The following is a 27,417-nucleotide window of genomic DNA, read 5'->3' as shown; positions in this document are numbered from 1 at the left end:
TTTTTTTCGGTACGCGGGCCTCTCACTGTTGTGGCCTCTCCCGTTGCGGAGCACAGGCTCCGGACGCGCAGGCTCAGCGGCCATGCCTCACGGGCCCAGCCGCTCCGCGGCATGTGGGATCTTCCTGGACTGGGGCACGAACCCGTGTCCCCTGCATCGGCAGGCGGACTCTCAACCACTGCGCCACCAGGGAAGCCCACATAGAAATTTTTAAGTGAAATTTTAAATCCTTATTTCTTTAGATACAACAACCTAGTGAGTTGGGTAAGGCTGATATTATTAATCTATTGTATAGAAGATTAAACTGAAGCTAAAAGTACGTAAATTATTTTCTCCAGCTTAACACAGCTAGAAAATACTAGAGCCAGGACTTAAATTTAGGCCTTCTAATTCCCAGGTCCTGGGTTCTATTAAGACACATTATCAACTTTTACTTCTCTTAGAATTTCTAGAGGAAACATCAAATTATAGCATTTAGCCGGGGGAAAAGCAGAATAAGCAAAGGATAAGACACTGAGGCAAGAATATGAAGAAAGCTGAGTAGGTAAAGAAAGCAAAGCAATTAGAGCCGTTTGTGGAGCAAATTCTGACAGGGAAATGAAAAAGAGAAGATGTGTATGAAGAACTCAGTGATGGAGACGGGGACAGAGGTCTAAAACCCAAGAAGCTTCTGGGGTTGGGAGTCAAAGCATCCAACAGTGTCAGGGACACTAGCGCGCTAGTCCCAGCGAGGGAGGCGGGGCAGCAAGAGCCTGTCCAGAGCCTGCGTTGCCCCGCCCCACCCCGAGCCCGCCCCGCTCCGAGCCCGCCCCGCTCCGGCCCTCCCCCAGATCTCTTAGGTGATGCTGCAGCCAAGATGGCGCCGGCGGCGGCCGCGGCTACCTGAGCGGAATGCTCCCGGTCCTTGGCGGCAGCGGTGGCGGATGTGGCCTCGGCAGGGGGCTCAAGTCTGTCCCGGGCGTGAGTGCTCACGCGCCTCTCCTCCGGCCGGGTTAACCCAGACAAAGAGGAGACGGCCACGAAGAGAGGAGGCAGTGAGGAACGGAGAGCGAGCGCGGCGCCCCCCGGTTCGGCACCATGGCTGGGCTCATCAAGAAACAGATCCTGAAGCACCTCTCCAGGTCAGTCAGAGCCTCGGGCGTGAGCGCTAGTCCGCTTCCGCCCTAGTCGGTTATCAGAGGCAACCTGCGGCTTCGGGGGCGGCGGGGACTGGCAGCCGAGCGGGAGGCGACCTTCGGGCTCCCCGCTCCAGTTCGGGCAGAGGTCGCTGCCCCGGATCTCCCGTCGCCTGCGGCGCCCAAGACTGGCCTCGCGAGTCAGTCCCCTGACGGGTTCGCCCCCGGACGGGTTCGTCCCTGGATGGGTTCGCCCCTGGACGGGTTCTCTCTCCCGGCTGGCTCGCGGAGGAGCGTGTTGGGCTGCTGGGGGAGGCTGCGGACTGGGATCGTTGCCGACACGGCGTCTGGGGGCGTTTGTAGGACCCCTCTCGGGCGGTCCTGCGCGGAGGCTGCAGATGGTTTGTCACCCAGGTGCCCGGTGTCTGCTCGCCTCCATTCGGAGCTGAGTGGTTCCGTTAACCGAGGGCGTCTGGCGCAGTGTGGACTGTTAGGGCTGAGAATTGTTTTCTCACTGAAATGTTAACCTTGTTACTGTTCTGAATTCACCTTACCTCGCCGTTCCCAGTCTAATGCATTAGAGGGTGTGCCTGTTTGCACAGTTAGGATTTGTTTTAGGTAAATAATCAGAGTTACCAGCTTTGGCGAGTTCTTTCTGGAGTCGTTTTAGCCCCACATCATTCGTACAAAGCAGTTTTTTTGGGGTTTTTTTTGGTTTTTTGCTTTATTTTAATCTAAGACCCATAAATTCAGGGAGCCACCATCTGTGGTAATAAACCCAAGACTTGTCATTCTTTGCATTTCGTAACGCGGTTTTAGTCGGAATCATGACTCAGTAAAGCTGGCAGTTTGTTACTGCCCCTGACTTCTCCATATTTGTCTCAAGACACAGGCTAAATGTAGGATCTTGTTTGCAAGTTGTTAACAGCGAATTCAAACTGCTTAGTTATGACCCTTTTCTCTGTTAATTTGTCTGTAAGTTAATGATTAATTTTAACTGATTTTAGGAAAACACTTGGGTGTGATGATATACTTTCGTAATACAGACAATTCTTGATTTTCCAAATCGTTGTATACCACAGGTTATATATTAGGGAACAAAACAATTATTTCTGTGATTCAGCAAATATTTTTCTCACTTATAACATTGAATAAGATATATTTTTTTAAAGTAACAAATTATAGCAGCATTTATGAATCTACATTTCTTAACATTATCACTAATTGGAAAGTTTCTTTTAAAATTGTCCGTATAGTCCAATAACGAATTATCTCACTTTGGAAGATTTTATCTTTATTATTATTTTTTATGATTTAAGTAAGATCTGACTTATCAGATGTCCTCCAGCCTTTCTCATACTCAGTTCCTACAAGAAAATTCAGACCTATAGAAAATGATTTGAATTTCTATTTTCTCACTCTCCCTAGGATGATAGTACTTAGCTAGTTCCATTCTAGATGCATAGGAGAAAAGTTTGTTCAGTCATTGAGTGCCTTAGGGCATTAGAGTTTAATTCTCTTGTAGAACTCCAGTTTGGAAGGACTCTTAAAAATTAGTTGTAAAGGTAATGGCTAACTTCACAAAATAGACACATTCAGAATTGAGCCTTGAGGATTACTTTTTTGTTTGTTTGTTTTATTTTTTAAACATCTTTATTGGAATATAATTGCTTTACAATGGTGTGTTGGTTTCTGCTGTATAACAAAGTGAATTAGCAATACGTATACGTATATCCCCATATCCCCTCCCTCTTGCGTCTCCCTCCCACCTTCCCTATCCCACCCCTCTAGGTGGTTACAAAGCACCGAGCTGATCTTCCTGTGCTATGGCGGCTGCTTCCCACTAGCTATCTCTTTTACATCTGGTAGTGTATATATGTCAGTGCTACTCTCGAGGATTACTTTTTAATCTGTATGATTTTCAATAGCTGTGTTGTAAATAACAATGATTTTTTTGAGATGAGTTTTTGAAGCACTTGAGTTTTCAGTTATTTCACATTTCAAAACTTCCTTAAGTCAGATGAACTGAAGAGCATCAAATTCATATTCTTGGTTAAAATATTAATCTTACTGCTGTTGCTGTCATTTGTCATCTCCTAAGAAAAATACAATTATTTATAAACATAAAGGATGACAGTAGAAGAAACAAGGTGGATGTTGTGATAAATTATAGTTACTCAAATAGGAATGAACTTTTGAAATTACCTGGGTCAAACTTAATTTTACAGGTTATTCAGTAATGAAGATGTCACTATACTGATCTAATCATCTGGAACACAGTTTGATAGGAAATACTTAGAACATATTACCTTCCAATACCTTTCTTATGGCCAGTGAATGGAACTCATGGCACCTTCTTAACGGAGGCCTTACCTGACCATACTCTTCTCTGTAGCGCTCATTCTCATCAGTCATAATATATACTTATTTATTTGAAGTTCGTTTGTCTTCTCCACTGTATGTAAATTCCATGAGGATAGGGATTTTTGTTGTTATTGTTTGTTTTTTGGAGTCTAGAATAATGTAGGCACTCAACGACTATTTTTTGAATGAATGCATGAATGACAACAATGAACTGACTCTCCCTCACATTGCTGTTTTTTTTTAACTAAGGCAAGACTATAAGCCACCAATATTATTGCAGATATTGGGCATGACCTATTTTCCTGTGGTTTTAGGGAATAATGGGCAATTGAATCATTGAATAAATGTGGTGCCGGTGTCCTGGAAAGGAAGGACTAGGAAAATGACCCTTTATATAAGGGGTCTTCCAGTAAGGAAGACTATCTAGGAAGCAACAGGAGAAAGAGAGTGCTAACTCTGAGCCTTGAGATTGAAGTATGGTGAAATTGTAAGGTTAAAACCAGGTTTACTTAGATACAGGGGCTTAAGAAACTGGTGTATTGGAAAAGTATGAAAGAGGAATTATTCTTAAGAGATTAACAAATGCTTTAAGCAAACGCTGAACTATTTGAGAAGTGTAAATCTATATACTTGTTCCCTGCCTAATTGTTTAGTTTGTATTCCAAGCATCTCTTTCATTGTTAATGAAAACAGTACTGAAGAGGGAGAGTTAGTGTGTGTGTGTGTGTATGTTGGATATGGGGGTTGGAGTAGTTGCATTTTAAGAGAAGTGAAACAGGAAAAGCCTTTGAAGGAGAATTTACCCTGATCTTTCATACCATCATCAGCATAAAATATGTTTTGGAGGCTTCTCTAGGAGAGTATTTTTTTCAGAAGGAAATGGAAACTTCTAAAGAAAAGTTAGAACAAGTGTAAGAAAAGAAATAAGAGCAGGAGCTACCTTTCAGCTCAAGGCCTCATTACCTGTTACTGTGGTATGTGTACATGCGTGCTCCAGCAAAGGCAGAGGGGGGGAATAGAAGCTCGAAGATGGGGTACATTTAAGCCAGGACCTGAAAAGGGGTGGGGAAGATTTAGATACAAATGCTCCCCACTATTCCTTTGGCTCAAGGCATATTATGCTGGGCACAAGGTTTACTGGGGGTTTGGCAGGACAGACATACACCACACCTGGGTACAGTCTTTGTATAGTTTTAAGTAGTAGTTATCAAATATGGGTGTTTTTACCCCTCAGGGGACATTTGGCAATGTCTGGAGACATTTCTGATTCTCACAACTTGGCAGGGGTGGGGGTGGGGCGGTGACTAGTGGGTAGAGGCCAGGGACGCTGCTAAACATGCTACAGTACACAGCCCAGTCCCCCACAGAAAGAATTATTTGGCCTATGTGTCAATAGTTTTGAGGTTGAGAAACTGGTTTAAAGTATACACATGTATGTCAGATTATTAAACTAGGGTACTATGCCAGTTAAGATTATATTGTCTGCAGACAACAAAAACCTGTTCTGTTTAACTTAGGCTGAAAAAGGAAATGTAACAGAAAGCTCTTGGGGTGGGTTACAGAATCTGAAACTAGACAACTCCTAGGGCCTAACTGGAAGCATGCTTGAACCTCAGCACTATTGACATTTGGTCAAGACAATTCTTTGTTGTAAAGGGCTGCTCTCTGCATTGTAGGATGTTTAGCAGCATCTCTGGTCTCTACCCACTAGATGCCAATAGCACTCCCACAGTCTTGACAATGAAAAAATGTCTCCAGACGTTGCCAAATGTCCCCTGGAAGGCAAAATTGCTCCTGGTTGAGAACCACTGCTTTAGGGTGCTGTCCCATCTCTCATAACTCCCAATCTGATCTCCTGTCAAGTTTCAGATTGCTGGGAGAGAAAATCTGTTTGGCCCAGTTCTGTTTATCCATGGATCAATTAACAATGGCAAAGGGTTATAGAGCAAAAATATGGTCATGGGGAGAACTATTTTGAGTCAGGCTTTGCTGCTCCATTTGGTGTCTTTAATAGGCACTGAACTTAATTAGATTTCAGAGGGCCTCATTTGCTATGTTAAGGAAATTGAAATTGAACTTCATCCCAGGAGGTGACTGCTAATAAAGAGTTCCTGACAAAAGAGGGACATGATCACTAAAGGTGCATGGTTATCAGTTTGGTTTGGAGTCCAGGGTTCAGGAGCTGTTGTCTGGGGTGGAAACATAGTCTCTAGAGGGGTTCTGATTAACTTAAGTAGAAAAGTAATGTAGAAGGATATCAGTGTACCACAGAGGTTATGGGAAAGTTAGAGAAACAGACTTGGGAAGGGCTTGGATACAGGTCAGCTCCAAGGACCTAGGTAAGAGAAACTACTTGACAGTCTCAACAAGACATGCTCCCTAAATAAAGGGGAAGGAACAAGTAGAAAGGCAGGGTGGCCTGAGAAGATTGTTAAATATTTGGAATATTTGTTAAGGAGATTAGGAAGGGTTGAGGGCTTGCATGATCTTGTGACTGAATGGCAAAGTGAAGTGAGTTTCCAGTGCTTCACAGTGTATTGATTGGGATGGCTTAGGCTGTATAAGGACAGAAGGGGGGCGGGGCAGCCGATGATAGCCTGGGGAGAAAAGGAAAAAACCCTCAAAAGATTGGAAATTTTATCTACTAGAAGAGCAGTTGAGAAGAACAAATGAGAAAACTGGAAGGATTAGATGTTTTGTCTGAAAGTGTCATATATGTTAAAGTTTAAGATTTTAGGACGCGGGTTCGTGCTCCCGTCCGGGAAGATCCCACGTGCCGCGAAGCGGCTAGGCCCGTGAGCCACGGCCGCTGAGCCTGCGCGTCCGGAGACTGTGCTCTGCAACGGGAGAGGCCACAACAGTGAGAGGCCCAGGTAATGCAAAAAAAAAAAAAAAAAAAAAAGATTTTAGAGTAAGCCTAGTTTAGGGCAAGGTATCAGAAAAGGCCATGGAAGTGCATTGCTGAAGAGAAGTTAAGGTGCATGTAATTGGAGATGAATACCACTGGGTCTATAATTCTTCTTGTATCAGACATTCTTAAAAAGAAATACAACATAGATTATTTAGACTGTTGGAAATTACTTTCTCAGGACTTCCCTGGTGGCGCAGTGGTTAAGAATCCGCCTGCCAATGCAGGGCACACGGGTCTGATCCCGGTCCGGCAACTAAGCCCGTGCGCCACAACTACTGAGATGGTGCCCTAGAGCCAGTGAGCCACAGCTACTGAGCCCACGTGCTGCAAGTACTGAAGCCCACGCGCCTAGAGCCCGTGCTCCTCAACAAGAGAAGCTACCGCAATGAGAAGCCTGCGTACCGCAATGAAGAGTAGCCCCCGCTCGCCGCAACTAGAGAAAGCCCGTGCGCAGCAACGAAGACCCACTGCAGCCAAAAATAAATAAATAAAATAAATATTTTTAAAATAAAAAGCTTTAAAAAAAAGAAATTATTTTCTCAAATTATAATTTCATATAATTATTGACAGGCTAATTATTTACATTTTTCACTTTTAAAGTTCAATAAATAATTTTTGAGAGTTTATGTGTACCAGGTTATTGAGAACTGGGCATTAGAGATACATGGTCTCAGCTCTTGGAAAATTTCAGTGATTCCTATTCTGGCATAAGAAGCATGAATAGGATCACTAAATGTAATCTATTTCTAGAACTGTACTGCCATATCAAATTTGTGAGATTTGGTTTACTTGGATGAGGCAACTGGGAGAAGAGTGAGTTAAATATTACCTTTTAGGATTATAAATAAATTTACTTTTATAAGTTTGGGGATTTTTTGAAGTAATGTTTGGTTACTTAAATTGTATTGTTTTAAAAATAATCTCCAATAATGCTGATTTACTCCAATAATGCTATATATACTAGTTGTTTATTTAGCAAATATTTACTGAGTGCTACTTTGTACCAGGTACTGGTCCATAGTGCTGGGCAAAAATCCCTGCCCTCGATGGAGTTTACATTTTAATCAGAGAAGGCTGAGAGTAATTAAATGAATAAGTGAAGTACATTATATCAATTTGTGGTAAGTGCTGTTGAAAAAAATAACACAGAAAGGGGATAGGAAGTGCAAGGAGGCGGGGACAGAGTTTGCAATTTTAAATCTAGTGATGGAGAAGGCTTAACTGAGAAGATGTTATTTGAGAAGAGACGTGAAAGTGGGGGTGGGAACAAATGCAAAGATCCAGAAGTGGAAGCTTACTTGTCATTTTTTGGCAAATATATCGAGGCCGCCGATATAGGTGAAGTGAGGTGAGGAGTGAGGTGAGTAGAGGAAGATGAGATCAAAGAGAAAACAAGGGCCAGATCTTGTGGGACCTTGTAGTGACTTTGGCTTTTACCCTGAGTGAGATTGGAAGCCACTGGAAGGCTTTGAGCCATTGATCACTGCAGCCAAGTGGGAAATAAATAATAGGAGGACAAGGGCAGAAGAAGGAGCCCAATGAAAAGTGATAACTATCCCAATGAGAAAAATATTGGCTTGGAGCTACGTGGATGCAGTAGAGTTGTTGGGATACATAGGTTCTAGATGTGTTTTGAAGGCAGAGCCTCAGGATTTGCTGATAAGATGTGCATTGAGAAAGAGAACAGTTATGGATGACTTTGACATAAGCACCTGACAAGATGGAGTTGCTGTTAATTAAGCTGGAGAAGATATGCAGGAGGAGCAGGCTTATGGAAGAAGATCGGGAGTTTGGCTCTGGATATATTAATTTGGATGCCTATTAAGTATCTTACTGGAGATCCCTTTTATTTGTAAGCTAATTTAGACTGCATCTCTTATAGTCGGGCAACAACAATGTCAGTGGTTTTTTTGTGTGGTTATCCTTTGGCTTATGCAATGGATAATTACAGAAAAGTGAATTGTGAGTTGAATTTTAGGGGGTGGATTTTTCCTTTTTTCTATTACGTACACTATGTAGAAGCATCTGAAATTGAGCAAGGTGCCCATTTCTTTCACATTAATTTACAACTATAACCAAGATATTGGTTCTTGGAAGAGTTACTTTTAGGAGATTGATTTGAAAACTTCAGGTGAAATGGAGATTGGATGCTTGGTCCATTGGATGTTGTAATATTATAATCCTAGAATCAGATGGTATTTGTTCCTGTCTCCTAGAAGGAGGTTATTAAAACATTGAGGTTTTTGACTTTCCCAAGGTTTAACAGGTAGTGTTGAATGGTTAAGTCACTGATCCAGCACCCTTATAATTTGATTATTCTATACTACCTGTTCAGGCTGTTGTTCCCACCTAACAGTTTGCTGTTCTTTTAGTTTTTGGCATTTCCCTTATTACTCTTTTATGGTGTTTTCATCCTCCTGCAATATCCCTTAGGAGATTCTTTTATTACTTGGGAATACTTTGACTTTGTAGTCCTTTGAAGCTTGGGAAACATAGTCTTTTGACTCAGCAATTCTTTAAAGTTGGGGAAGGACAATTTCTCCATTTATTTCTTTTTACTTGCATAATTTTTTTGCAATATCACTTTTTTGCAATATTGTCCTTTGCCTTAATACTGCAGTTTCCAGTCTAAACGTTTCCTTAGTAAGTTGACCTCTTATCAGTTTATATGTTTTAAAGTCTGCATATTATGTTACTTAGGATGAGTAATTTAATATTTATTAAATATTGGTATTTACAAGTTGGTATTAGCTCACACTGAACATAAGTTACAAGTGAAAGGCTTTATGACTATTTCCACTAGTGAAATATGAGTAGTTATCATATCAAGACCAAGTTATTAAAACAAAATTAAGAGCTGAGCAAATTTGACTCAGGATATGGTAATTTATTGTTTGGGTTTTTTTTTCAGGCATTGGACTTACTATTGATCTGTCTCATAATTCACTGACTTATTTCGAGACTTCTTCCAGCCAAAGAGAATGTTGTGTGTAAATTTTGAATCTCTATATTAGTCTATCCTTTGAGACTTCATTTTAGCTATATGTATAATGTACTCTTTTTCTACCCAAAAATACCGTTAAGAGAGGAATCTCTGGCTCCTTTTTGCCACTGCTATCATAGCATCGTGTTGTTTTCCTCTACTGTTGTCTATTTATTAAAACAAAAGTTTCATGTTTATTAGTTCCATAGACTGTCATCTCTTTAAGGGTAGAATAACCCTGATAGGCTTTGAATTCTGAGTGCAGTAACTATGCTTGTGTTATTCACCATTGTATCTTTAGCATCTGCCACAGTACTGTGGTACATAGTAGTTGTTCAGAAACATGAAAAGTTGATTTATATCCAAAAAGTTTAAATTAAAACTTTTTTCTAATACTTTAGTTCTCCAATTTACTTTTGAGTATATAGATGTAGTTTATTGCTGGATCTCTTGGTTTTGTGGGTTATTTTTCATAGCTAACTTTACTCTTTTTAGTATTCTCTATGAAATGAAATGAGGATTATAGTTTTAACTGGGCCTTACGGCAGTTAAAATTTTGACAATTTGTATTTATAGGTTGCTTGCCTTTTAGAGTGCTTGTGCTAATTGGTTTCATTTAATGTTGAATTGTACAGTTCAGTCTTTGTATAACTTTTGTACAATATAGCTATCTCATTTTTGTTAAATATTATTTTTAATATAAAAATTTTAAAATACTGATTTAATAGAGTAGTAGTGCTACCAGTGGTAGAGAGAATGAAGAAAATCATAAATGATTGATTTATCTTAGAATTTAAGCAGCATTTGCCTTTAGTTAATCCAGTGTGAAATACAACTGTATTTTCTTTAAAGTGCATCAGAGCTAAATATTTTTATCATATCATTCCTTTCCTCTTCCTTCCCTTAAACTTGCTCCCTTCTGTGTCCCCTGTGTACCCATTCCCTGCAGCGATCCCTGCTGGCTGTGGTGGAGATTGGTGTGCTGTGAATTTCATAATCACCCAAATGAGTACCAGAGGAGTCTAAGAAACCCTGGCAACTGACTACTTGCTTTCACCACGAGTAGGGACCTTTTGTCTGAATTTCCTGCCCTCAGGTAATTCTTCTATTCCCCATTTTTTTTTTCTTTCTGTAGATGAAAGCACTTACTGTGCCCCACATAAAGATACTTTGAGAATATTTTCTGATTCTTCTTCTTTTTGTCAGGCACCGACTTCATGTTTGTTTGGTTTTTTTTTTTTTTACCATGTAGCTACAGGCTCATGCAATTCTCTTAGAATGTCTTCTAGTATATAAGGTTTGGCAATGAAATAAAGCTATAACCAGTTCTTTCTGATGTTGCATGAGTGAGTTTTAAAACTTATAGTCAGCTATTTGAAAATAGTAATTAGCATTATCTACTCTTTAATGGGTTAGGCATCATAGTCTAATTTAATTAATGAAGTATGAAGCCTCTTTTGATAATGAGGATGTTTTGATCAATTCACTGAAGGACTTAAAGAGTTTATTTTGTGTACTTAATGTTAAGTATAATATTTTTAAAATTAATTAATTAATTAATTTTTGGCTGTGTTGGGTCTTCATTGCTGCACACGGGCTTTCTCTAGTTGCGGCGAGTGGGGGCTACTCTTCATTGCGGTGCTCTGGCTTCTCTTTGCGGTGGCTTCTCTTGTTGTCAAGCACAGCTCTAGGTGCGCAGGCTTCAGTAGTTGTGGCACGCGGGCTCAGTAGTTGTGGCTCGGGGGCTCTAGAGGGCAGGCTCAGTAGTTGTGGCGCACGGGCTTAGTTGCTCCCTGGCATGTGGGATCTTCCCGGACCAGGGCTCGAACCCGTTTCCCCTGCATTGGCAGACGGATTCTTAACCACTTCGCCACTAGGGAAGCCCTATGCGTTCTCTTTTTTTTTTTTATTACATTTTTTATTGAAAAAAATTCACGTAACATAAAATTCACCATTTAACCATTTTAAGGTGTTTCTTTAGTAAATTCATGATGTGATGCAACCTTCATTCCTAATTCTAAACCAGCACTGACTTTTCAGGTTATTGCTCCTGAACGGGTGTGGTGCTCCTGACACCTAGTGGGCAGGGGCCAGAAATGCTGCTAAAGTCCCAGAAGAGAGAATTAATTTTCTGTCTCCTAAGTGTTGAGGCTGAGAGACCCCACTCTACACCATTAGAGCACCACATCAAATCCAAGGAAATAAACAGCCAGTCAGTCGTGTCATCCCTACTGGTCTCAAGAATGTCTTTACAGCATTTTTATTTCAGTTCAGGAGGCAAGGTTCACATGTTTGGTGGTTAGGTCTTTTTAGTCTCTTTTAATATAGAGGAGTATTCTCTGCCCCACACTCAGACTTTCTGTCTGATTACTTTTTGTAAGCGTTCAGGCCAGTTTTGGCACTGCATTCTCTTTCCATGTTTTATTATTACCTTTATTTATTGAAGTGTAGTTGATTTACAGTGTTGTTCCAATCTCTGCTGTACAGCAGAATGACTGTTTTACACATATAGACATTCTTTTTTTTTAATTTTTAAATTTAATTTTATTTATTTTTTGTACATCAGGTTCTTATTAGTTATCTATTTTACACACATCAGTGTATACATGTCAATCCCAATCTCCCAATTCATCTCACCCCCCCATCCCCCACCCCGCCACTTTCCCCCCTTGGTGTCCATACGTTTGTTCTCTACATCTGTGTCTCAGTTTCTGCCCTGCAAACCGGTTCATCTGTACCATTTTTCTAGATTCCACATATATGCGTTAATATACGATATTTGTTTTCCCCTTTCTGACTTACTTCACATTGTATGACAGTCTCTGAATCCATCCACTTCTCTACAAATGACCCAATTGCATTCCTTTTTATGGCTGAGTAATATTCCATTGTATATATGTACCATGCCTTCTTTATCCATTTGCCTGTCAATGGGCATTTAGGTTGCTTCCATGACCTGGCTATTGTAAATAGAGCTGCAATGAACATTGTGGTACATGACTCTTTTAAATTATGGTTTTCTCAGGGTATATGCCCAGTAGTGGGATTGCTGGGTGGTATGGTAGTTCTATTTTTAGTTTTCTAAGGAACCTCCATACTGTTCTCCATAGTGGCTATATCAATTTACATTCCCACCAACAGTGCAAGAGGGTTCCCTTTTCTCCACACCCTCTCCAGCATTTATTGTTTGTAGATTTTTGATGATGGCCATTCTAACTGGTGTGAGGTGATACTTCATTGTAGTTTTGATTTGCATTTCTCTAATGATTAGTGATGTTGAGCATCCTTTCATGTGTTTGTTGGCAATCTGTGTATCTTCTTTGGAGAAATGTCTATTTAGGTCTTCTGCCCATTTTTGGATTGGGTTGTTTGTTGTTTTAATATTGAGTTGCATGAGCTCTTTATATATTTCGGAGATTAAACCTTTGTCAGTTGCTTCGTTGGCAAATATTTTCTCCCATTCTGAGGGTTGTCTTTTTGTCTTGTTTGTAGTTTCCTTTGCTTTGCAAAAGATTTTAAGTTTCATTAGGACCCATTTGTTTATTTTTGTTTTTATTTCCATTACTCTAGGAGGTGGATAAAAACAAATCTTGCTGTGTTTTATGTCAGAGAGTGTTCTTCCTATGTTTTCCTCTAAGAGTTTTATAGTGTCCGGTCTTACATTTAGGTCTCTAATCCATTTTGAGTTTATTTTTGAGTATGGTGTTAGGGAGTGTTCTAATTTCATTCTTTTACATGTAGCTGTCCAGTTTTCCCAGCACCACTTATTGAAGAGACTGTCTTTTCTCCATTGTATACCCTTGCCTCCTTTGTCATAGATTAGTTGACCATAGGTGCGTGGGTTTATCTCTTTCTGTCCTGTTCCATTGTTCTATATTTCTGTTTTTGTGCCAGTACCATACTATCTTGATTACTGTAGCTTGTAGTATAGTCTGAAGTCCAGGAGCCTGATTCCTCGAGCTCCGTTTTACTTTCTCAAGATTGCTTTGGCTATTCAGGGTCTTTTGTGTTTCCATACAAATTGTGACTTTTTTGTTCTAGTTCTGTGAAAAATGTCATTGGTAGTTATTTAGGGCTTGCATTGAATCTATACATTGCTTTGGGTAGTATAGTCATTTTCACAATATTGATTCTTCCAATCCAAGAACATGGTATATCTCTCCATCTGGTGGTATCATCTTTAATTTCTTTCATCAGTGTCTTATAATTTTCTGCATACAGGTCTTTTGTCTCCCTAGGAAGGTTTATTCCTAGGTATTTTATTCTTTTTGTTGTAATGGTAAATGGGAGTGTTTCCTTAATTTCTCTTTCAGATTTTTCATCATTAGTGTATAGGAATGCAAGAGATTTCTGTGCATTAATTTTGTATCCTGCTACTTTACCAAATTCATTGATTAGCTCTAGTAGTTTTCTGGTGGCATCTTTAGGATTCTCTATGTATAGTATTATGTCATCTGCAAACAGTGACAGTTTTACTTCTTCTTTTCCAATTTGTATTCCTTTTGTTTCTTTTTCTTCTCTGATTGCTGTGGCTAGGACTTCCAAAACTATGTTGAATAATAGCAGTGAGAGTGGACATCCTTGTCTTGTTCCTGATCTTAGAGGAAATGTTTTCAGTTTTCACCATTGAGAACAATGTTGGCTGTGGGTTTATTGTATACGGCCTTTATTACATTGAAGTAGTTTCCCTCCATGCCCACTTTCTGGAGAGTTTTTATCACAAATGGGTGTTGAATTTTGTCAAAAGCTTTTCCAGTGTCTATTGAGATGATCATATGGTTTTTCTTTTTCAATTTGTTAATGTGGTGTATCACATTGATTGATTTGCGTATATTGAAGAATCCTTGCATCGCTGGGATAAATCCCACTTGATCATGGTGTATGTTCCTTTTTTTTTTTTTTTTTTGTGGTACGCGGGCCTCTCACTGTTGTGGCCTCTCCCGTTGTGGAGCACAGGCTCCAGACGCGCAGGTTCAGTGGCCATGGCTCACGGGCCCAGCCGCTCTGTGGCATATGGGATCTTCCTGGACCGGGGCATGAGCCCGCGTCCCCTGCATCGGCAGGCGAACTTTCAACCCTTGCGCCACCAGGGAAGCCCGGTGTATGTTGCTTTAAATGTGTTGTTGGATTCTGTTTGCTAGTATTTTGTTGAGGATTTTTACATCTATATTCATCAGTGATATTGGTCTGTAATTTTCTCTTTTGGTAGTATCTTTGTCTGGTTTTGGTTTCAGGGTGATGGTGGCCTCATAGAATGAGTTTCGGAGTGTTCCTTACTCTGCAATTTTTTTGGAAGAGTTTGAGAGGGATGGGTGTTAACTCTTCTCTAAATGTTTGTTAGAATTCACCTGTGAAGCCATCTGGTCCTGGACGTTTGTTTGTTGGAAGATTTTTAATCACAGTTCCAAATTCATTACTTGTGATTGGTCTATTCATATTTTCTATTTCTTCCTGGTTCAGTCTTGGAAGGTTATACCTTTCTAAGAATTTGTCCATTTCTTCCAGGTTGTCCATTTTATTGGCATAGAGTTGCTTGTAGTCTCTTAGGATGCTTTGTATTTCTGTGGTGTCTGTTGTAACTTCTCCTTTTTCATTTCTAATTTTATTGATTTGAGTCCTCTCCCTCTTTTTCTTGATGAGTCTGGCTAATGGCTTATCAATTTTGTTTATCTTCTCAAAGAACCAGGTTTTAGTTTTATTGATCTTTGCTACTGTTTTCTTTGTTTCTATTTCATTTATTTCTGCTCTGATCTTTATGATTTCTTTCCTTTTACTAACTTTGGGTTTTTGTTCTTCTTTCTCTAGTTCCTGTAGGGATAAGGTTAGATTGTTTATTTGAGATTTTTCTTGTTTCTTGAGGTAGGCTTGTATAGCTATAAACTTCCCTCTTAGAACTGCTTTCACTGCATCACATAGGTTTTGGATTGTCGTGTTTTCACTGTAATTTGTCTCTAGGTATTTTTTGATTTCCTCTTTGATTTTTTCAGTGATCTCTTGGTTTTTTAGTAACGTATTGTTTACCCTCCATGTGTTTGTGTTTTTTACGTTTTTTTTCCTGTAATTCATTTCTAATATCATAGCGTTGTGATGGAAAAGATGCTTGATATGATTTCAGTTTTCTTAAATTTACCAAGGCTTGATATGTGACCCAAGATGTGATCTATCCTGGGGCATGTTCTGTGTGCACTTGAGAAGAATGTGTAATCTGTTTTGGGATGGAATGTCTTATAAATATCAATCAATTAAATCTATCTGGTCTATTGTGTCATTGAAAGCTTGTGTTTCCTTATTAATTTTCATTTTGGATGATCTGTCCATTGGTGTAAGTGAGGTGTTAAAGTCCCCCACTATTATTGTGTTACTGTCGATTCCCTCTTTTATAATTATTAGCAGTTGCCTTATGTATTGAGGTGTTCCTATGTTGGGTGCATATATATTTATAATTGTTATATCTTCTTCCTGGATTGATCCCTTGATCATTATGTAGTGTCCTTCCTTGTCTCTTGTAACACTCTTTATTTTAAAGTCTATATTATCTAATATGAGTATTGCTACTCCAGCTTTCTTTTGATTTCCAATTGCATGGAATATCTTTTTCCATTCCCTCACTTTCAGTCTGTATGTGTCCCTAGGTCTGAAGTGGGCCTCTTGTAGACAGCATATACATGGGTCTTGTTTTTGTATCCATTCAGCGAGCCTGTGTCTTTTGGTTGGAGCATTTAATCCATTCACGTTTAAGGTAATTATCGATATGTATGTTCCTATTACCATTTTCTTAATTGTTATGGGTTTGTTTTTCTAGGTCCTTTTCTTCTCTTATGTTTCCCACTTAGAGGAGTTCCTTTAGCATTTGTTGTAGAGCTGGTTTGGTGGTGCTGAATTCTCTTAGTTTTTGCTTGTCTGTAAGGCTTTTGATTTCTCCATCGAATCTGAATGAGATCCTTACTGGGTAGAGTAACCTTGATTTTAGATTCTTCCCTTTCATCACTTTAAATATATTGTGCCACTCCCTTCTGGCTTGTAGAGTTTCTGCTGAGAAATCAGCTGTTAACCTTATGGGAGTTCCTTTGTGTGTTATTTTTCGTTTTTCCCTTGTTGCTTTCAGTAATTTTTCTTTGTCTTCAATTTTTGTCAATTTGATTACTATGTGTCTCGGCATGATTCTCCCTGGGTTTATCCTGCCTGGGACTCTGCACTTCCTGGACTTGGGTGGCTATTTCCTTTCCCATGTTAGGGAAGTTTTTGACTATAATCTCTTCAGATATTTTCTCGGTCCTTTCTCTCTCTCTTCTCCTTCTGGGACCCCTTTAATGCGAATGTTGTTGCGTTTAGTGCTGTCCCAGAGGTCTCTTAGGCTGTCTTCATTTCTTTTCATTCTTTTTTCTTTATTGTGTTCTGCAGCAGTGAATTCCACCATTCTGTCTTCCAGGTCACTTATCCGTTCTTCTGCCTCAGTTATTCTGCTATTGATTCCTTCTAGTGTAGTTTTCATTTCAGTTATTGTATTGTTCATCTCTGTTCTTTAATTCTCCTAGGTCTTTGTTAAACATTTCTTGCATTTTCTCGATCTTTGCCTCCATTCTTTTTCCGAGGTCCTGGATCATGTTCACTCTCGTTATTCTGAAATGTTTTTCTGGAAGGTTGCCTATCTCCACTTCATTTAGTTGTTTTTCTGGGGCTTTATCTTGTTCCTTCATCTGGTACCAAGTTCTCTCCCTTTTCATTTTGTCTATCTTTCTGTGCATGTGGTTTTACTTCCACAGGCTGCAGAATTGTAGTTCTTGCTTCTGCTCTCTGCCCTCTGGTGGATGAGGCTACCTAAGTGACTTGTGCAAGCTTCCTGATGGGAGGGACCGGTGGTGGGCAGAGCTGGGTGTTGTTCTGGTGGGCAGAGCTCAGTAAAACTTTAATTCGGTTGTCTGCTGATGGGTGGGGTTGGTTCCCTCCCTGTTGGTTGGTTGGCGTGAGGTGACCCAGCACTGGAGCCTTCCTGGCTCTTTGGAGTCTCTGTTTCCCCCAGTCCTGTCGAAGTCCTGCAATCAAATCCTGCTATCCTTCAAAGTCTGATCTCTAGGTATTCCTCCCCCTGTTGCTGGACTCCCAGGTTGGGAAGCCTGACATGGGGCTCAGAACCTTCAGTCCAGTGGGTGGACTTCTGTGGCATAAGTGTTCTCCAGTTTGTGAGTCACCCACCCAGCAATTATGGGATTTGATTTTATTGTGATTGTGTCCCTCCTACCTTGTTATTGCGGTTTCTCCTTTGTTTTTGAATGTGGGGTATCTTTTTTGGTGAGTTCCAGTGTCTTCCTGTTGATGATTGTTCAGCAGTCAGTTATGATTCCAGTGCTTTCGCACGAGGGAGTGCTATGCATTCTCTCTTATTGCTGAGTATATTCCACTGTGTATGTTCCACAACTTCTTTATCCATTTAACTGTTGATGGTCATTTGGGTTGTTTCTAGTTTGGGGCTGTTACAAATAAAGCTGCTATGAACATTCATGTATAAGTCTTTGTGAGGACATATGCTTTTCATTTCTCTTCAATAAATATGTAGGAGTAGAATGGTTGAGTTATATGTGGGTGCATATATAACTTTTTTTCTATTCTTTTTTTTTTTGGCTGCACCACTCAGCTTGCAGGATCTTAGTTCCCTGACCCAGGATTGAACCCGTGCTCTGGCAGTGAAAGTGCCAAGTCCACTGGACTGCCAGAGAATTCCTGACATGTATAAATAAAAAAATTTTTTTTGGCCACACCTCGTGGCTTGTGGGATCTTAGTTCCCAGACCAGGGATTGAAACCCAGCCCTCAGCAGTGAGAGCATGGAGTCCTAACCATTGGACTGCCAGGGAATTCTCTGCAACATATATAACTTTTTAAAGAAGCTGCTTTACAGCTTTCCAAAGTGGTTCCGGGGTGTATGTTTCATATTCTCACCAGCAAGTATATGAGAGTTCCACTTGCTCCGTATCTTCACCAATGCTCAGTATAGTCAGTCTTTTTAATTTTACCTGTTTTAGTGGGTAAGTAGTGGTATCTGACGGTGTTTTTTTATTTTTCTTTTTGCGGTATGCGGGCCTCCCGCTGCTGCGGCCTCTCCCATTGCAGAGCACAGGCTCCGGATGCACAGGCTCCGGACGCACAGGCTCAGCGGCCGTGGCTCACGGGCCCAGCTGCTCCACGGTGCAAGGGACCCTCCCGGACCGGGGCACGAACCTGTGCCCCCTGCATCGGCAGGCGGACCCCCAACCACTGTGCCACCAGGGAAGCCCCTGACTGTGGTTTTTAATTTGCAGTTTCCTATTGACTGGTGATGTTGTGCATCTTTCAGTGTGCTTATCCACCACCCGTATGCCCTCTTTGGTTTGAGGGTCTGTTTAAATTTTTTGCGTATTTTATTAATGGGATGTCTTATTTTTGAGTTGTAAGAGTTCTTTATATATTGTAGATACAAGTCCTTTTCCAGACATATGTTTTGTAAATATTTTCTGCCAGTCTGTGGCTTGTTCTTTAGAAAGTGTCTTTTTAAATTTTTTAAAATATTCATTTATTTATTTATTTATTTATGTCTGCGACGGGTCTTAGTTGAAGCATGCAGGAGAGTTTGTTGTGGCATGTGGGCTCTTCACTGCAGCACACGGGCCTCTCTCTAGTTGTGGTTCATGGGCTCAGTAGTCATGGTGTGCAGGCTCTGTAGTTGTGGCGCGCAGGCTTAGTTGCCCCATGGCATGTGGGATATTACTTCCCCTACCAGGGATTGAATCTGTGTCCCCTGCACTGGAAGGCAGATTGTTAACCACTGGACCACCAGGGAAGTCCCAGAAACAGTGTATTTTGATGCACAGAGTTTTTAATTTTGATAAAGTATAACTTATTGGTTTTTTTCTGTTTTGATTTGTGAATTTTTTGTTGTGTTATAGAAATCTTTGCCAAGCTCAAAGTCACTAAGATTTTCTCCTGTATTTTCTTACTGAAGTTTTGTAGTTTCTGTTCTTAGGTTTTAGTCTGTGATCCATTTAGAGTTAATTTGTTATTTGAGGTAAGTGTCAATGTTCTTTTTTTTTTTCCCTTTGCATATGGCTATACAATTGCTGTAACACAATTTATTGAAAATATCATCTTTTTCTCATTGAATTGATTTTAAACCTTTGTTGAAAATCAGCTAACTATAAACTTGGGTCTATTTCAGGAATCTCTTTTGTTCCATTGATTATTTGCCTATCTTTACACCAATATCAGACTGTTGATTACTGTAGCTTTTAAGTAAGTCTTGAAATTGGTGGTACAGGCCTCCAACTCGATTAATCTTTGTCAGAGTTATTTTGACATTCCAGGTCTTTTGCATTTTCATATAAATTTTAGAATCCGCCTGTCGTTCCTGCCAAAAAGCCTGCTAGATATTTGCTTGGGAACTATAAATCTGTTTGGGGAGAATTGACATCTTAACAATACTGTCTTCTGTCTATTACATGTTTTATTTCTCCATTTTATTTTGTCTTGTTTAATTTCTCTCAGCAATATTTTGTAGTTTTCAGTATGTCTTATACACCCTTTGTCAGATTTATCCCTAAAAATTTCAAACTTGTTATACTAATGTAAACAGTACTTGAAAATTTTCAATTTCCGATTGTTTGTTGCTAGTATATAGAAACACAATCAACACTTTTATTGCAGTAACTTTTTATTGAGGTAAACCTTCCATATGCAGCTCAATGATTTTTAAATAAGATTTTTATTTTAGAATACTTTTAGATTTGTAGAAAAGTTGTAAAGATAGTACAGAGAGTTTTCATACATCCCATATTCCATCTCCTGTATTATTAACATCTTACATTAGTATGGTACATTTATTGCAATTAATGAATCAATATTTATAAGTTATTATTTACTATAGCACATATTTTATTCAAATTTCCTTAGCTTTTTACCTAATGTCCTTTTTCTGTTCCAGGAACCCATTGTGAATACCACATTATATATAGTCATCATTTCTTTTTAGGCTCCTCCTGGCTGTGACAGTTTCTCAGACTTTCCTTGTGTTTGATGACCTTGAGAGCTTTGAGTAGTATTGGTCAGATATTTTGTTCAGTGTCTCTCAAACAGGATTTGTATAATCTTTTTCTCTTAATTTGAATAGGTTATGGGTTTTTGGCAAGAAGACCACAAAGGTAAAGTGGCATTTTTATTGTCGTATCAAGGGTACATATTATCAGCATATTTTATCATTATTATTTTTATTCCAGTGTTATTGAGATATAATTGTGCTGTATAAGCACTGTATAAGTTTAAGGTGTATAGAATAATAATTTGACTTACATACATCATGAAATGGTTACCACAATAGTGGTAATAGTGGACATCCATTATATTACATGAATATAAAATGAAAGAAATGAAAAATGTATTTTTTCTTTGTGATGAGAACTCTTAGGATTTACTCTCTTATCACCTTTCATATATAACATACAACAGTGTTAATTATATTTATCATGTTGTAAATTGCATTCATAGTGTTATTTATCTTATAAATGGAGGTTTGTACCTTTTGACTGCGTTCATCCAATTCCCCCTCCCTCCACCCTCTGGTAACCACAAATCTGGTCTCTTTTCTGTGAGTTTGTTTGTTTTTGAAGTATAATTGACCTACAGCACTATGTTAGTTCCTGTTACACAACATAATGTTTCAATATTTTTATATATTTCAAAATGATCACCACAATAAGTCTAGTTAACCATCTGTCCCCATGCAATATTACATAATTATTGACTATATTCCCCACACTGTATATTTCATACCCATGACTCATTTATTTTGCAAATGAAAGTTTGTACCGCTTAATCTCCCTCACCTATTTTTCTTCTTCCTTACCCCTCTCCCCTCTGGCAACCACCTGTTTATTCTCAGTATCTGTCTTACGGCTGAGTAATTTTCCATTGATGAGCAGGTAGGTTGCTTCCGTATCTTGGCTATTGTAAATAATGCTGCAATGAACATAGGGGTGCATGTATCTTTTATAATTAGTGTTTCAGTTTTCTTTGGGTAAATACCCAGGAGTGGAATTGCTGGATTGTATGGTAGTTCTGTTTTTAATTTTTTTGAGGAGCCTCCCTACTGTTTTCCATTGTGGCTGCACCCATTTACAGTCCCACCAGCAGTGCATGGGGGTTCCCTTTTCTACACATCCTTTCTAATACTTGTTATTTGTGGTCTTTCTGATAATAGCCATTCTTACAGGTATTAGGTGATATCTCATTGTGGTTTTGATTTGCACTTCCCTCATAATTAGTAATGCTGAGCATCTTTTCAGGTGCCTTCTGGCCATCTGTCTGCCTTCTTTGGGAGAATATCTATTCAGCTCTTCTGACCGGTTTTTAATTGGTTTTTGTTTTTGTTTTTTGATGTTGAGTTGTATGAGTTCTTTGTTTTCTGTTTTAACCCTTTGTTGGATATATCATTTACAGGTACCTTCTCTTGTTCAGTAGGTGGCCTTTTCATTTTGTTGATAGTTCCCTTCACTTTGTAAAAGCTTTTTAGTTTGATGTAGTCTCATTGTTTATTTTTGCTTTAGTTTCCCTTGCCTGAGGAGACATATCCAAAAAATATTACTAAGACCAATGTCAAAGAGCATACTGCCTATGTTTTCTTATAGAAGTTTTATTTATGGTTTCCGTTCTTACATTTAAGTCTTTATTAATCCATTTTAAATTTATTTTTGTGCATGGTGTGAGAAATTAGTACAGTTTGATTCTTTTGCATGCAGCTGTCCAGTTTTACCAACATCATTTATTGAAGAGGTTGTCTTTTCCCCATTGTATATTCTTGTCTCCTTTGTTGTAGATGAATTGCCCATGTAAGTGTGGGTTCATTCCTGGACTCTGCTCTGTTCCATTGATTTATGTGTCTGTGTTTGTGCCAATAATGTACTGTTTTGATTACTGTAGCTTTGTAGTATAGTTTGAAATCAGGGAGTGTGATACCTCCAACTTCGTTCTTCTTTCTTAAGTTTGTTTTGGCTCTTCGGAGCCTTTTGTGTTTTCTTACGGATTTTAAAATTATTTGTTCTAGTTCTGTGAAAAATGCCATTGGTAATTTGATAGGGATTGCATTGAATCTGTAGATTACCTTGGGTAGTATGGTCATTTCAACAATATTGATTCTTCCAATCCAAGAACACAGTATATCTTTCCATCTGTTTGTGTTGTCTTCAGTTTCTTTCAGCATTGTCTTTAGTTTTTGGAGGACAAATATTTTGCCTTCTTAGGTAGGTTTATTTCTAAGTATTTTATTCTTTTTTATGTGATGGTAAATGGGATTGTTTCCTTAATTTCTCTTTCTGATATATGTATATAGAAATGCAGTAAATTTCTGTATATTATTTTGTATCCTGCAACTTCACTGAATCTGTCAATGAGTTCTAGTATTTTTTTCTTGGTGTCTTTAGGATTTTTTTATGTATAATATCATGTCATTTGCAAACTGACAGTTTTACTTCTTCCTCTCCAATTTTATTCCTTTTATTTTTTTTCTCTTGTCTGATTGCTGTGGCTAGGACTTCCAATACTGTGTTGAATAAAAGTGGGGAGAGTGGGCATCCTTGTGTTGTTCCTGATTTTAGAGGAAATACTTTCAGCTTTTCACCATTGAGTATGATGTTAGCTGTGGGTTCGTCATATTTGGCCTTTATTATGTTGAGGTCTTTTCCATCTATACCCACTTTGTTGAGAGTTTTTATCATAAACACATGTTGAATTTTATCAAAAGCTTTTCCTTTATCTGTTGAGATGATCTTATGATTTTATTCTTTGGTTTGTTAATATGGTTTATCACATTGATTGATTTGTGGATTTTTGAGCCATTCTTGCATCCCTGGGACAGGTCCCACTGAATCACGATGTGTGATACATTTAATGTATTGTTGAACTTGGTTTGCTAATATTTTCTTGAGGAATTTTGCATCTATGTTCATCAGTGATATTGGCCTGGAATTTTCTTTTTTCTTTTTTTTTTGTGGTATCTTTGTCTGGTTTTTGTATCAGGGTGACGCTGGCCTTGTAGAATGAGTTTGAAAGTATTTCTTCCTCTGCAATTTTTTGGAATAATTTGGAGGGATAGGTGTTAACTCTTCTCTAACTGTTTGGTAGAATTCACCTTTGAAGCCCTCTGGTTCTGGACTTCTGTTTGTTGGGAGTTTTTAAAATTACTTACTCAGTTTCACTACTGGTAATTGGTCTGTTCATATTTTCTATTTCTTCCTGATTCAGTCTTGGGAGATTGTACATTTCTAGGGATTTGTCCATTTCTTCTAGGTTGTCCATTTTATTGATGTACAGTTGTTTGTAGTAATCTGTTATGATCTTTTGTATTTCTGTGGTGTCAGTTGTAATTTCTTTTTTATTTCTGATTTTATTGATTTGGGCCCTCTTTTTTTCCTTGAAGAGTCTGGCTAAAGGTTTATCAATTTTGTTTAAATTTTCAAATAACCAGCTCTTTGTTTCATTTATCTTTTCTATTTTTTTGTCTCTATTTCATTTATTTCTGCTCTGATCTTTATAATTTCTTTCCTCTACTAACTTTGGGTTTTATTTGTTCTTCTTTTTCTGGTTTCTTTAGGTTGTTTATTTGAGATTTTCCTGTTTCTTGAGGTAAGCTTGTATAGCTGTAAACTTCCCTCTTACTACTGCTTTTGCTGAGTCCCATAGATTTTGGATCATTTGTTTTCATTTGTCTCCAGGTTCTTTTTTTCAGTTTCCTTTTTGACTTCTTCAGTGATTCATTGGTGTTTAGAACATATTGTTTACCCTCCACGTTTGTGCTTTTTTTTTTTCTTGTAGTTGATGTCTAGTCTCATAGCATTGTGGTTAGAAATAATGCTTGATATGTTTTCAGTCTTCTCAAATTTAATGAACTTGTTTTGTAGTCTATCATGTGATCTGTCCTGAAGAATGTTCCATGTGCACTTGAAAAGAATATGCATTCTGCTGCTTTCAGTTGGAATGCTCTCTAAATATCAATCAAGTTCACTTGGTCTAATGTGTCATTTAACAACAGTGTTTCCTTATTGATTTTCTGTCTGGTTAGTCTGTCCATTGATGTAAGTGGGGTGTTAAAGTCCCCTACTATTATTGTGTGACTGTAAATTTCTTCCTCTATGTCTGTTAATATTTGCTTATATATTTAGGTTTTCCTATGTTGGGTGCATATATATATATTTATAGTTGTTATGTCTTCTACTTGGATTGATCCCTTGATCACTATGTAATGTCCTTCTTTGTCTCTTGTTACAGTCTTTGTTTTAAAGTCTATTTTTTCTGTTATAGTTATTGCTACTCTGGCTTTCTTTTTTTTTTTTTTTGCGGTACACGGGCCTCTCACTGTTGTGGAGCACAGGCTCCGGACGTGCAGGCTCAGCAGCCGTGGCTCACGGGCCCAGCTGCTCCGCGGCATGTGGGATCTTCCTGGACCGGGGCACGAACCCATGTCCCCTGCATCGGCAGGCGGACTCTCAACCACTGCACCACCAGGGAAGCCCAACTCTGGCTTTCTTTTGATTTCCATGTGCGTGGAATACCTTCTTTAATCCTCTCACTTTCAGTCTGTATGTGTCTTTAGATCTCTTATTGTTGACATTGACCTTGATCACCTGGCTGATAGAGTGTTTGTCAGGTTATCCACTATAAAATTGCTCTCTTCCCCACTTTCATACTGTACATTTTGGAAGGAGGAAATACTATGTGCAGCACACACAAAATGAGTGAGGAGTTCTGCAGTTCCCTAAGGTTTGAATATCTTATTAAGTTATTGAAAAATTTTCTGTGTGGGAGATTAATCTGTTTTCTCCCAGTTATTTACTTATTCAGTCATGTTTTTTTATCTGTGTAGACTGATGTATATTTATTTTATACTTTGAGTTATAATCCAATAATATTTAATTTATTTTGTTGCCCAGGTTTTTCCAGCTTTGGCTATTGGGAGCTCTTTCATATGGCTCTTGTGTCTTTAATTAATTTTATTTTTTATGTTGGTCTTATATCTTGTAACCTCGCTAAACTCATTTATTAGTTCTGGTAGTTTGGTTTTTTTTAAGATTTGTAGGATTTTCTACATAGATGATAATGTCACCTGGGAAATAACACAGTTTTACTTCATTTCTAAACTGGATGCCTTTTATTTTTATTACTTTATTTCATTTTTTTTTGCCTTACTGTGTCAGGTAGAACCTCCAGTACAATGTTGAATAGAAGTGATGAGAGCAGACATCCTTGCCTTGTCTCTGTCTTAGGGGAAAAGCATTTTAGTCTTTCATCATTAAGTATGATCGCAATTGTAGGGTTTTTGTACAAGTCCCTGTAGTTTTGGGGAAGTTCTCTTTTGTTCCTAGTTTATTGAGAATTATTTTTCCATGCATTGTGTTAACTTTTGTCCAGTGCTTTTTTATGCCTCTATTGAGATCACGATGTGATTTTACTTTTCATGTGGTGAATTATATTAGCTGATTTTTGAATGTTAAACCAACCTTCATTACTGGAATAAGTACTTGGTCATGATGTATGTACTTCTTATGTATTGTTTCTTAAACTGTGGGTCATAGCTTGCCTTGTGAAAATAGTGTAGTCAATCACCATTTTGAAAGGAGGAAATAGAATGGAAAATATCAGACTGTATTAAACTATCACTTTGTTTTGTATGTGTGTACTGGATTGTAAAGTCTATTTCTTGATCTCGTATCCAAAATTTTGCAAATAACTAATTCACTTCTTGAACCTGAAGACAATGAGGCATAGAGTGGGGCAAGAAGGCAACTAGCCTTAAGAGGAGGTTGCCAGGTTAAAGGAGGTGCAACTGGGGTGTTGGGTAAGGCAGAAAGGAAATAGGGGTTTCTTTAGAAAAACCTCATTTGTTTCTTAGTTTGTTTTTTTTTTTACGGTACGTGGGCCTCTCACTGCTGTTGCCTCTCCCGCTGCGGAGCACAGGCTCTGGACGCACAGGCTCAGCAGCCATGGCTCACGGGCCTAGCCACTCCGTGGCATGTGGGATCTTCCCAGACCAGGGCACGAACCCGTGTCCCCTGCATCGGCAGGCGGACTCTAAACCACTGCGCCACCAGGGAAGCCCTGTTTCTTAGTTTTAAGTGGAGGAATCTTTATGGCTGCATGATGAAGCCCATGGTCTGTGAAAGGGTGTAATTAGGTGCAGATTAATAACTTAATGTTTTTAGCCAAAGGACTTGGCAGACTATCAGATTTTCGGAACGTGCTCCAGTAACATGTTCTCTCGTACAGCTTTACCATGTGGTCTTTAGGCATTTTCTCTTCTAGAAATATTGTTTTTAATAAAGTCAAGCTGAAGCTGTTGTTAGATTTGCTTACATAAAGATTTTGGTTCTTTTTATATCTTTTCATATGCAGTGAGAACACAGTCCTTGTAGGGGTGCACAGTCTTGAGATACTAGCTAGTGATTTCAATTACTAGTTCATTTCAACGGTTTTAGTTAGGCCCAACTGGAGAGAATGGAACAATGATGGGTTAAGAATCTTTATGGTATCTTTAAGTTCTTAAATGTTGGATTTGTGTTTCTCAGTTCTGCTCCTTTATTGTTTGTCAGTTTGATCCTAAGGTGGTGTTCTAGTTTTAAATTTCTGAAGGAAGAAATCTGATTGAAGAGTCTAAATGCCTTGTCATTCTCTAGATCAAATCAGCTGTAACCAAGGAAGTATATAACATGTGTTAGGTATGCACCTTTCCCCTATGTTTATAGCCTTTCTCTGGGAAGACAGAATCAGTGGTAACTGGGTAGGCACCCTGAGAGGTGTTTGTTTATAATAAGTTAATTAAATCAAACAACAATGATATTAATAATCAAATTACAGTATTGAAGTAATTTATTTTCTGGATGGTTACAATTAATGCTATTTACGTTTAAGCAATGGTTCTGAGCCTTTTCGGTGTCCAAAAACCCCCTTTGAAAATATTATGAAGTATCTTGGACCCCTTGAAGCCCATCCAAGAACTTCAGATTAAGTATGCCTACTTTAAACTTTTAAATT

General features: G+C 38.7%; 1 protein-coding gene across 2 annotated transcripts in view; it reads left to right on the top strand.

Moving 5' to 3' along the window:
• The first annotated feature begins 825 nt into the window (after nucleotides 1–825).
• The window catches only part of BLTP3B (bridge-like lipid transfer protein family member 3B), a 103,424-nt gene continuing 76,832 nt past the window's right edge, over nucleotides 826–27,417 (top strand). For both annotated transcript variants that reach the window (XM_022600039.3, XM_022600038.3), the window contains exon 1: nucleotides 826–1,121. In XM_022600039.3, the coding sequence (XP_022455747.2) occupies nucleotides 1,078–1,121 (44 nt within the window). In that variant the 5' untranslated portion in view covers nucleotides 826–1,077. The remainder of the gene's footprint in view (nucleotides 1,122–27,417) is intronic.

The sequence above is a fragment of the Delphinapterus leucas genome, chromosome 11, assembly GCF_059928025.1.
Source record: "Delphinapterus leucas isolate spDelLeu-1000000601 "Yukka" chromosome 11, BTC_Dleu_Yukka2, whole genome shotgun sequence".
Classification (NCBI taxonomy): domain Eukaryota; kingdom Metazoa; phylum Chordata; class Mammalia; order Artiodactyla; family Monodontidae; genus Delphinapterus; species Delphinapterus leucas.
The sequence above is the reverse complement of the archived record's forward strand: the minus strand, read 5'-3'. Positions and strand labels throughout refer to the sequence as shown.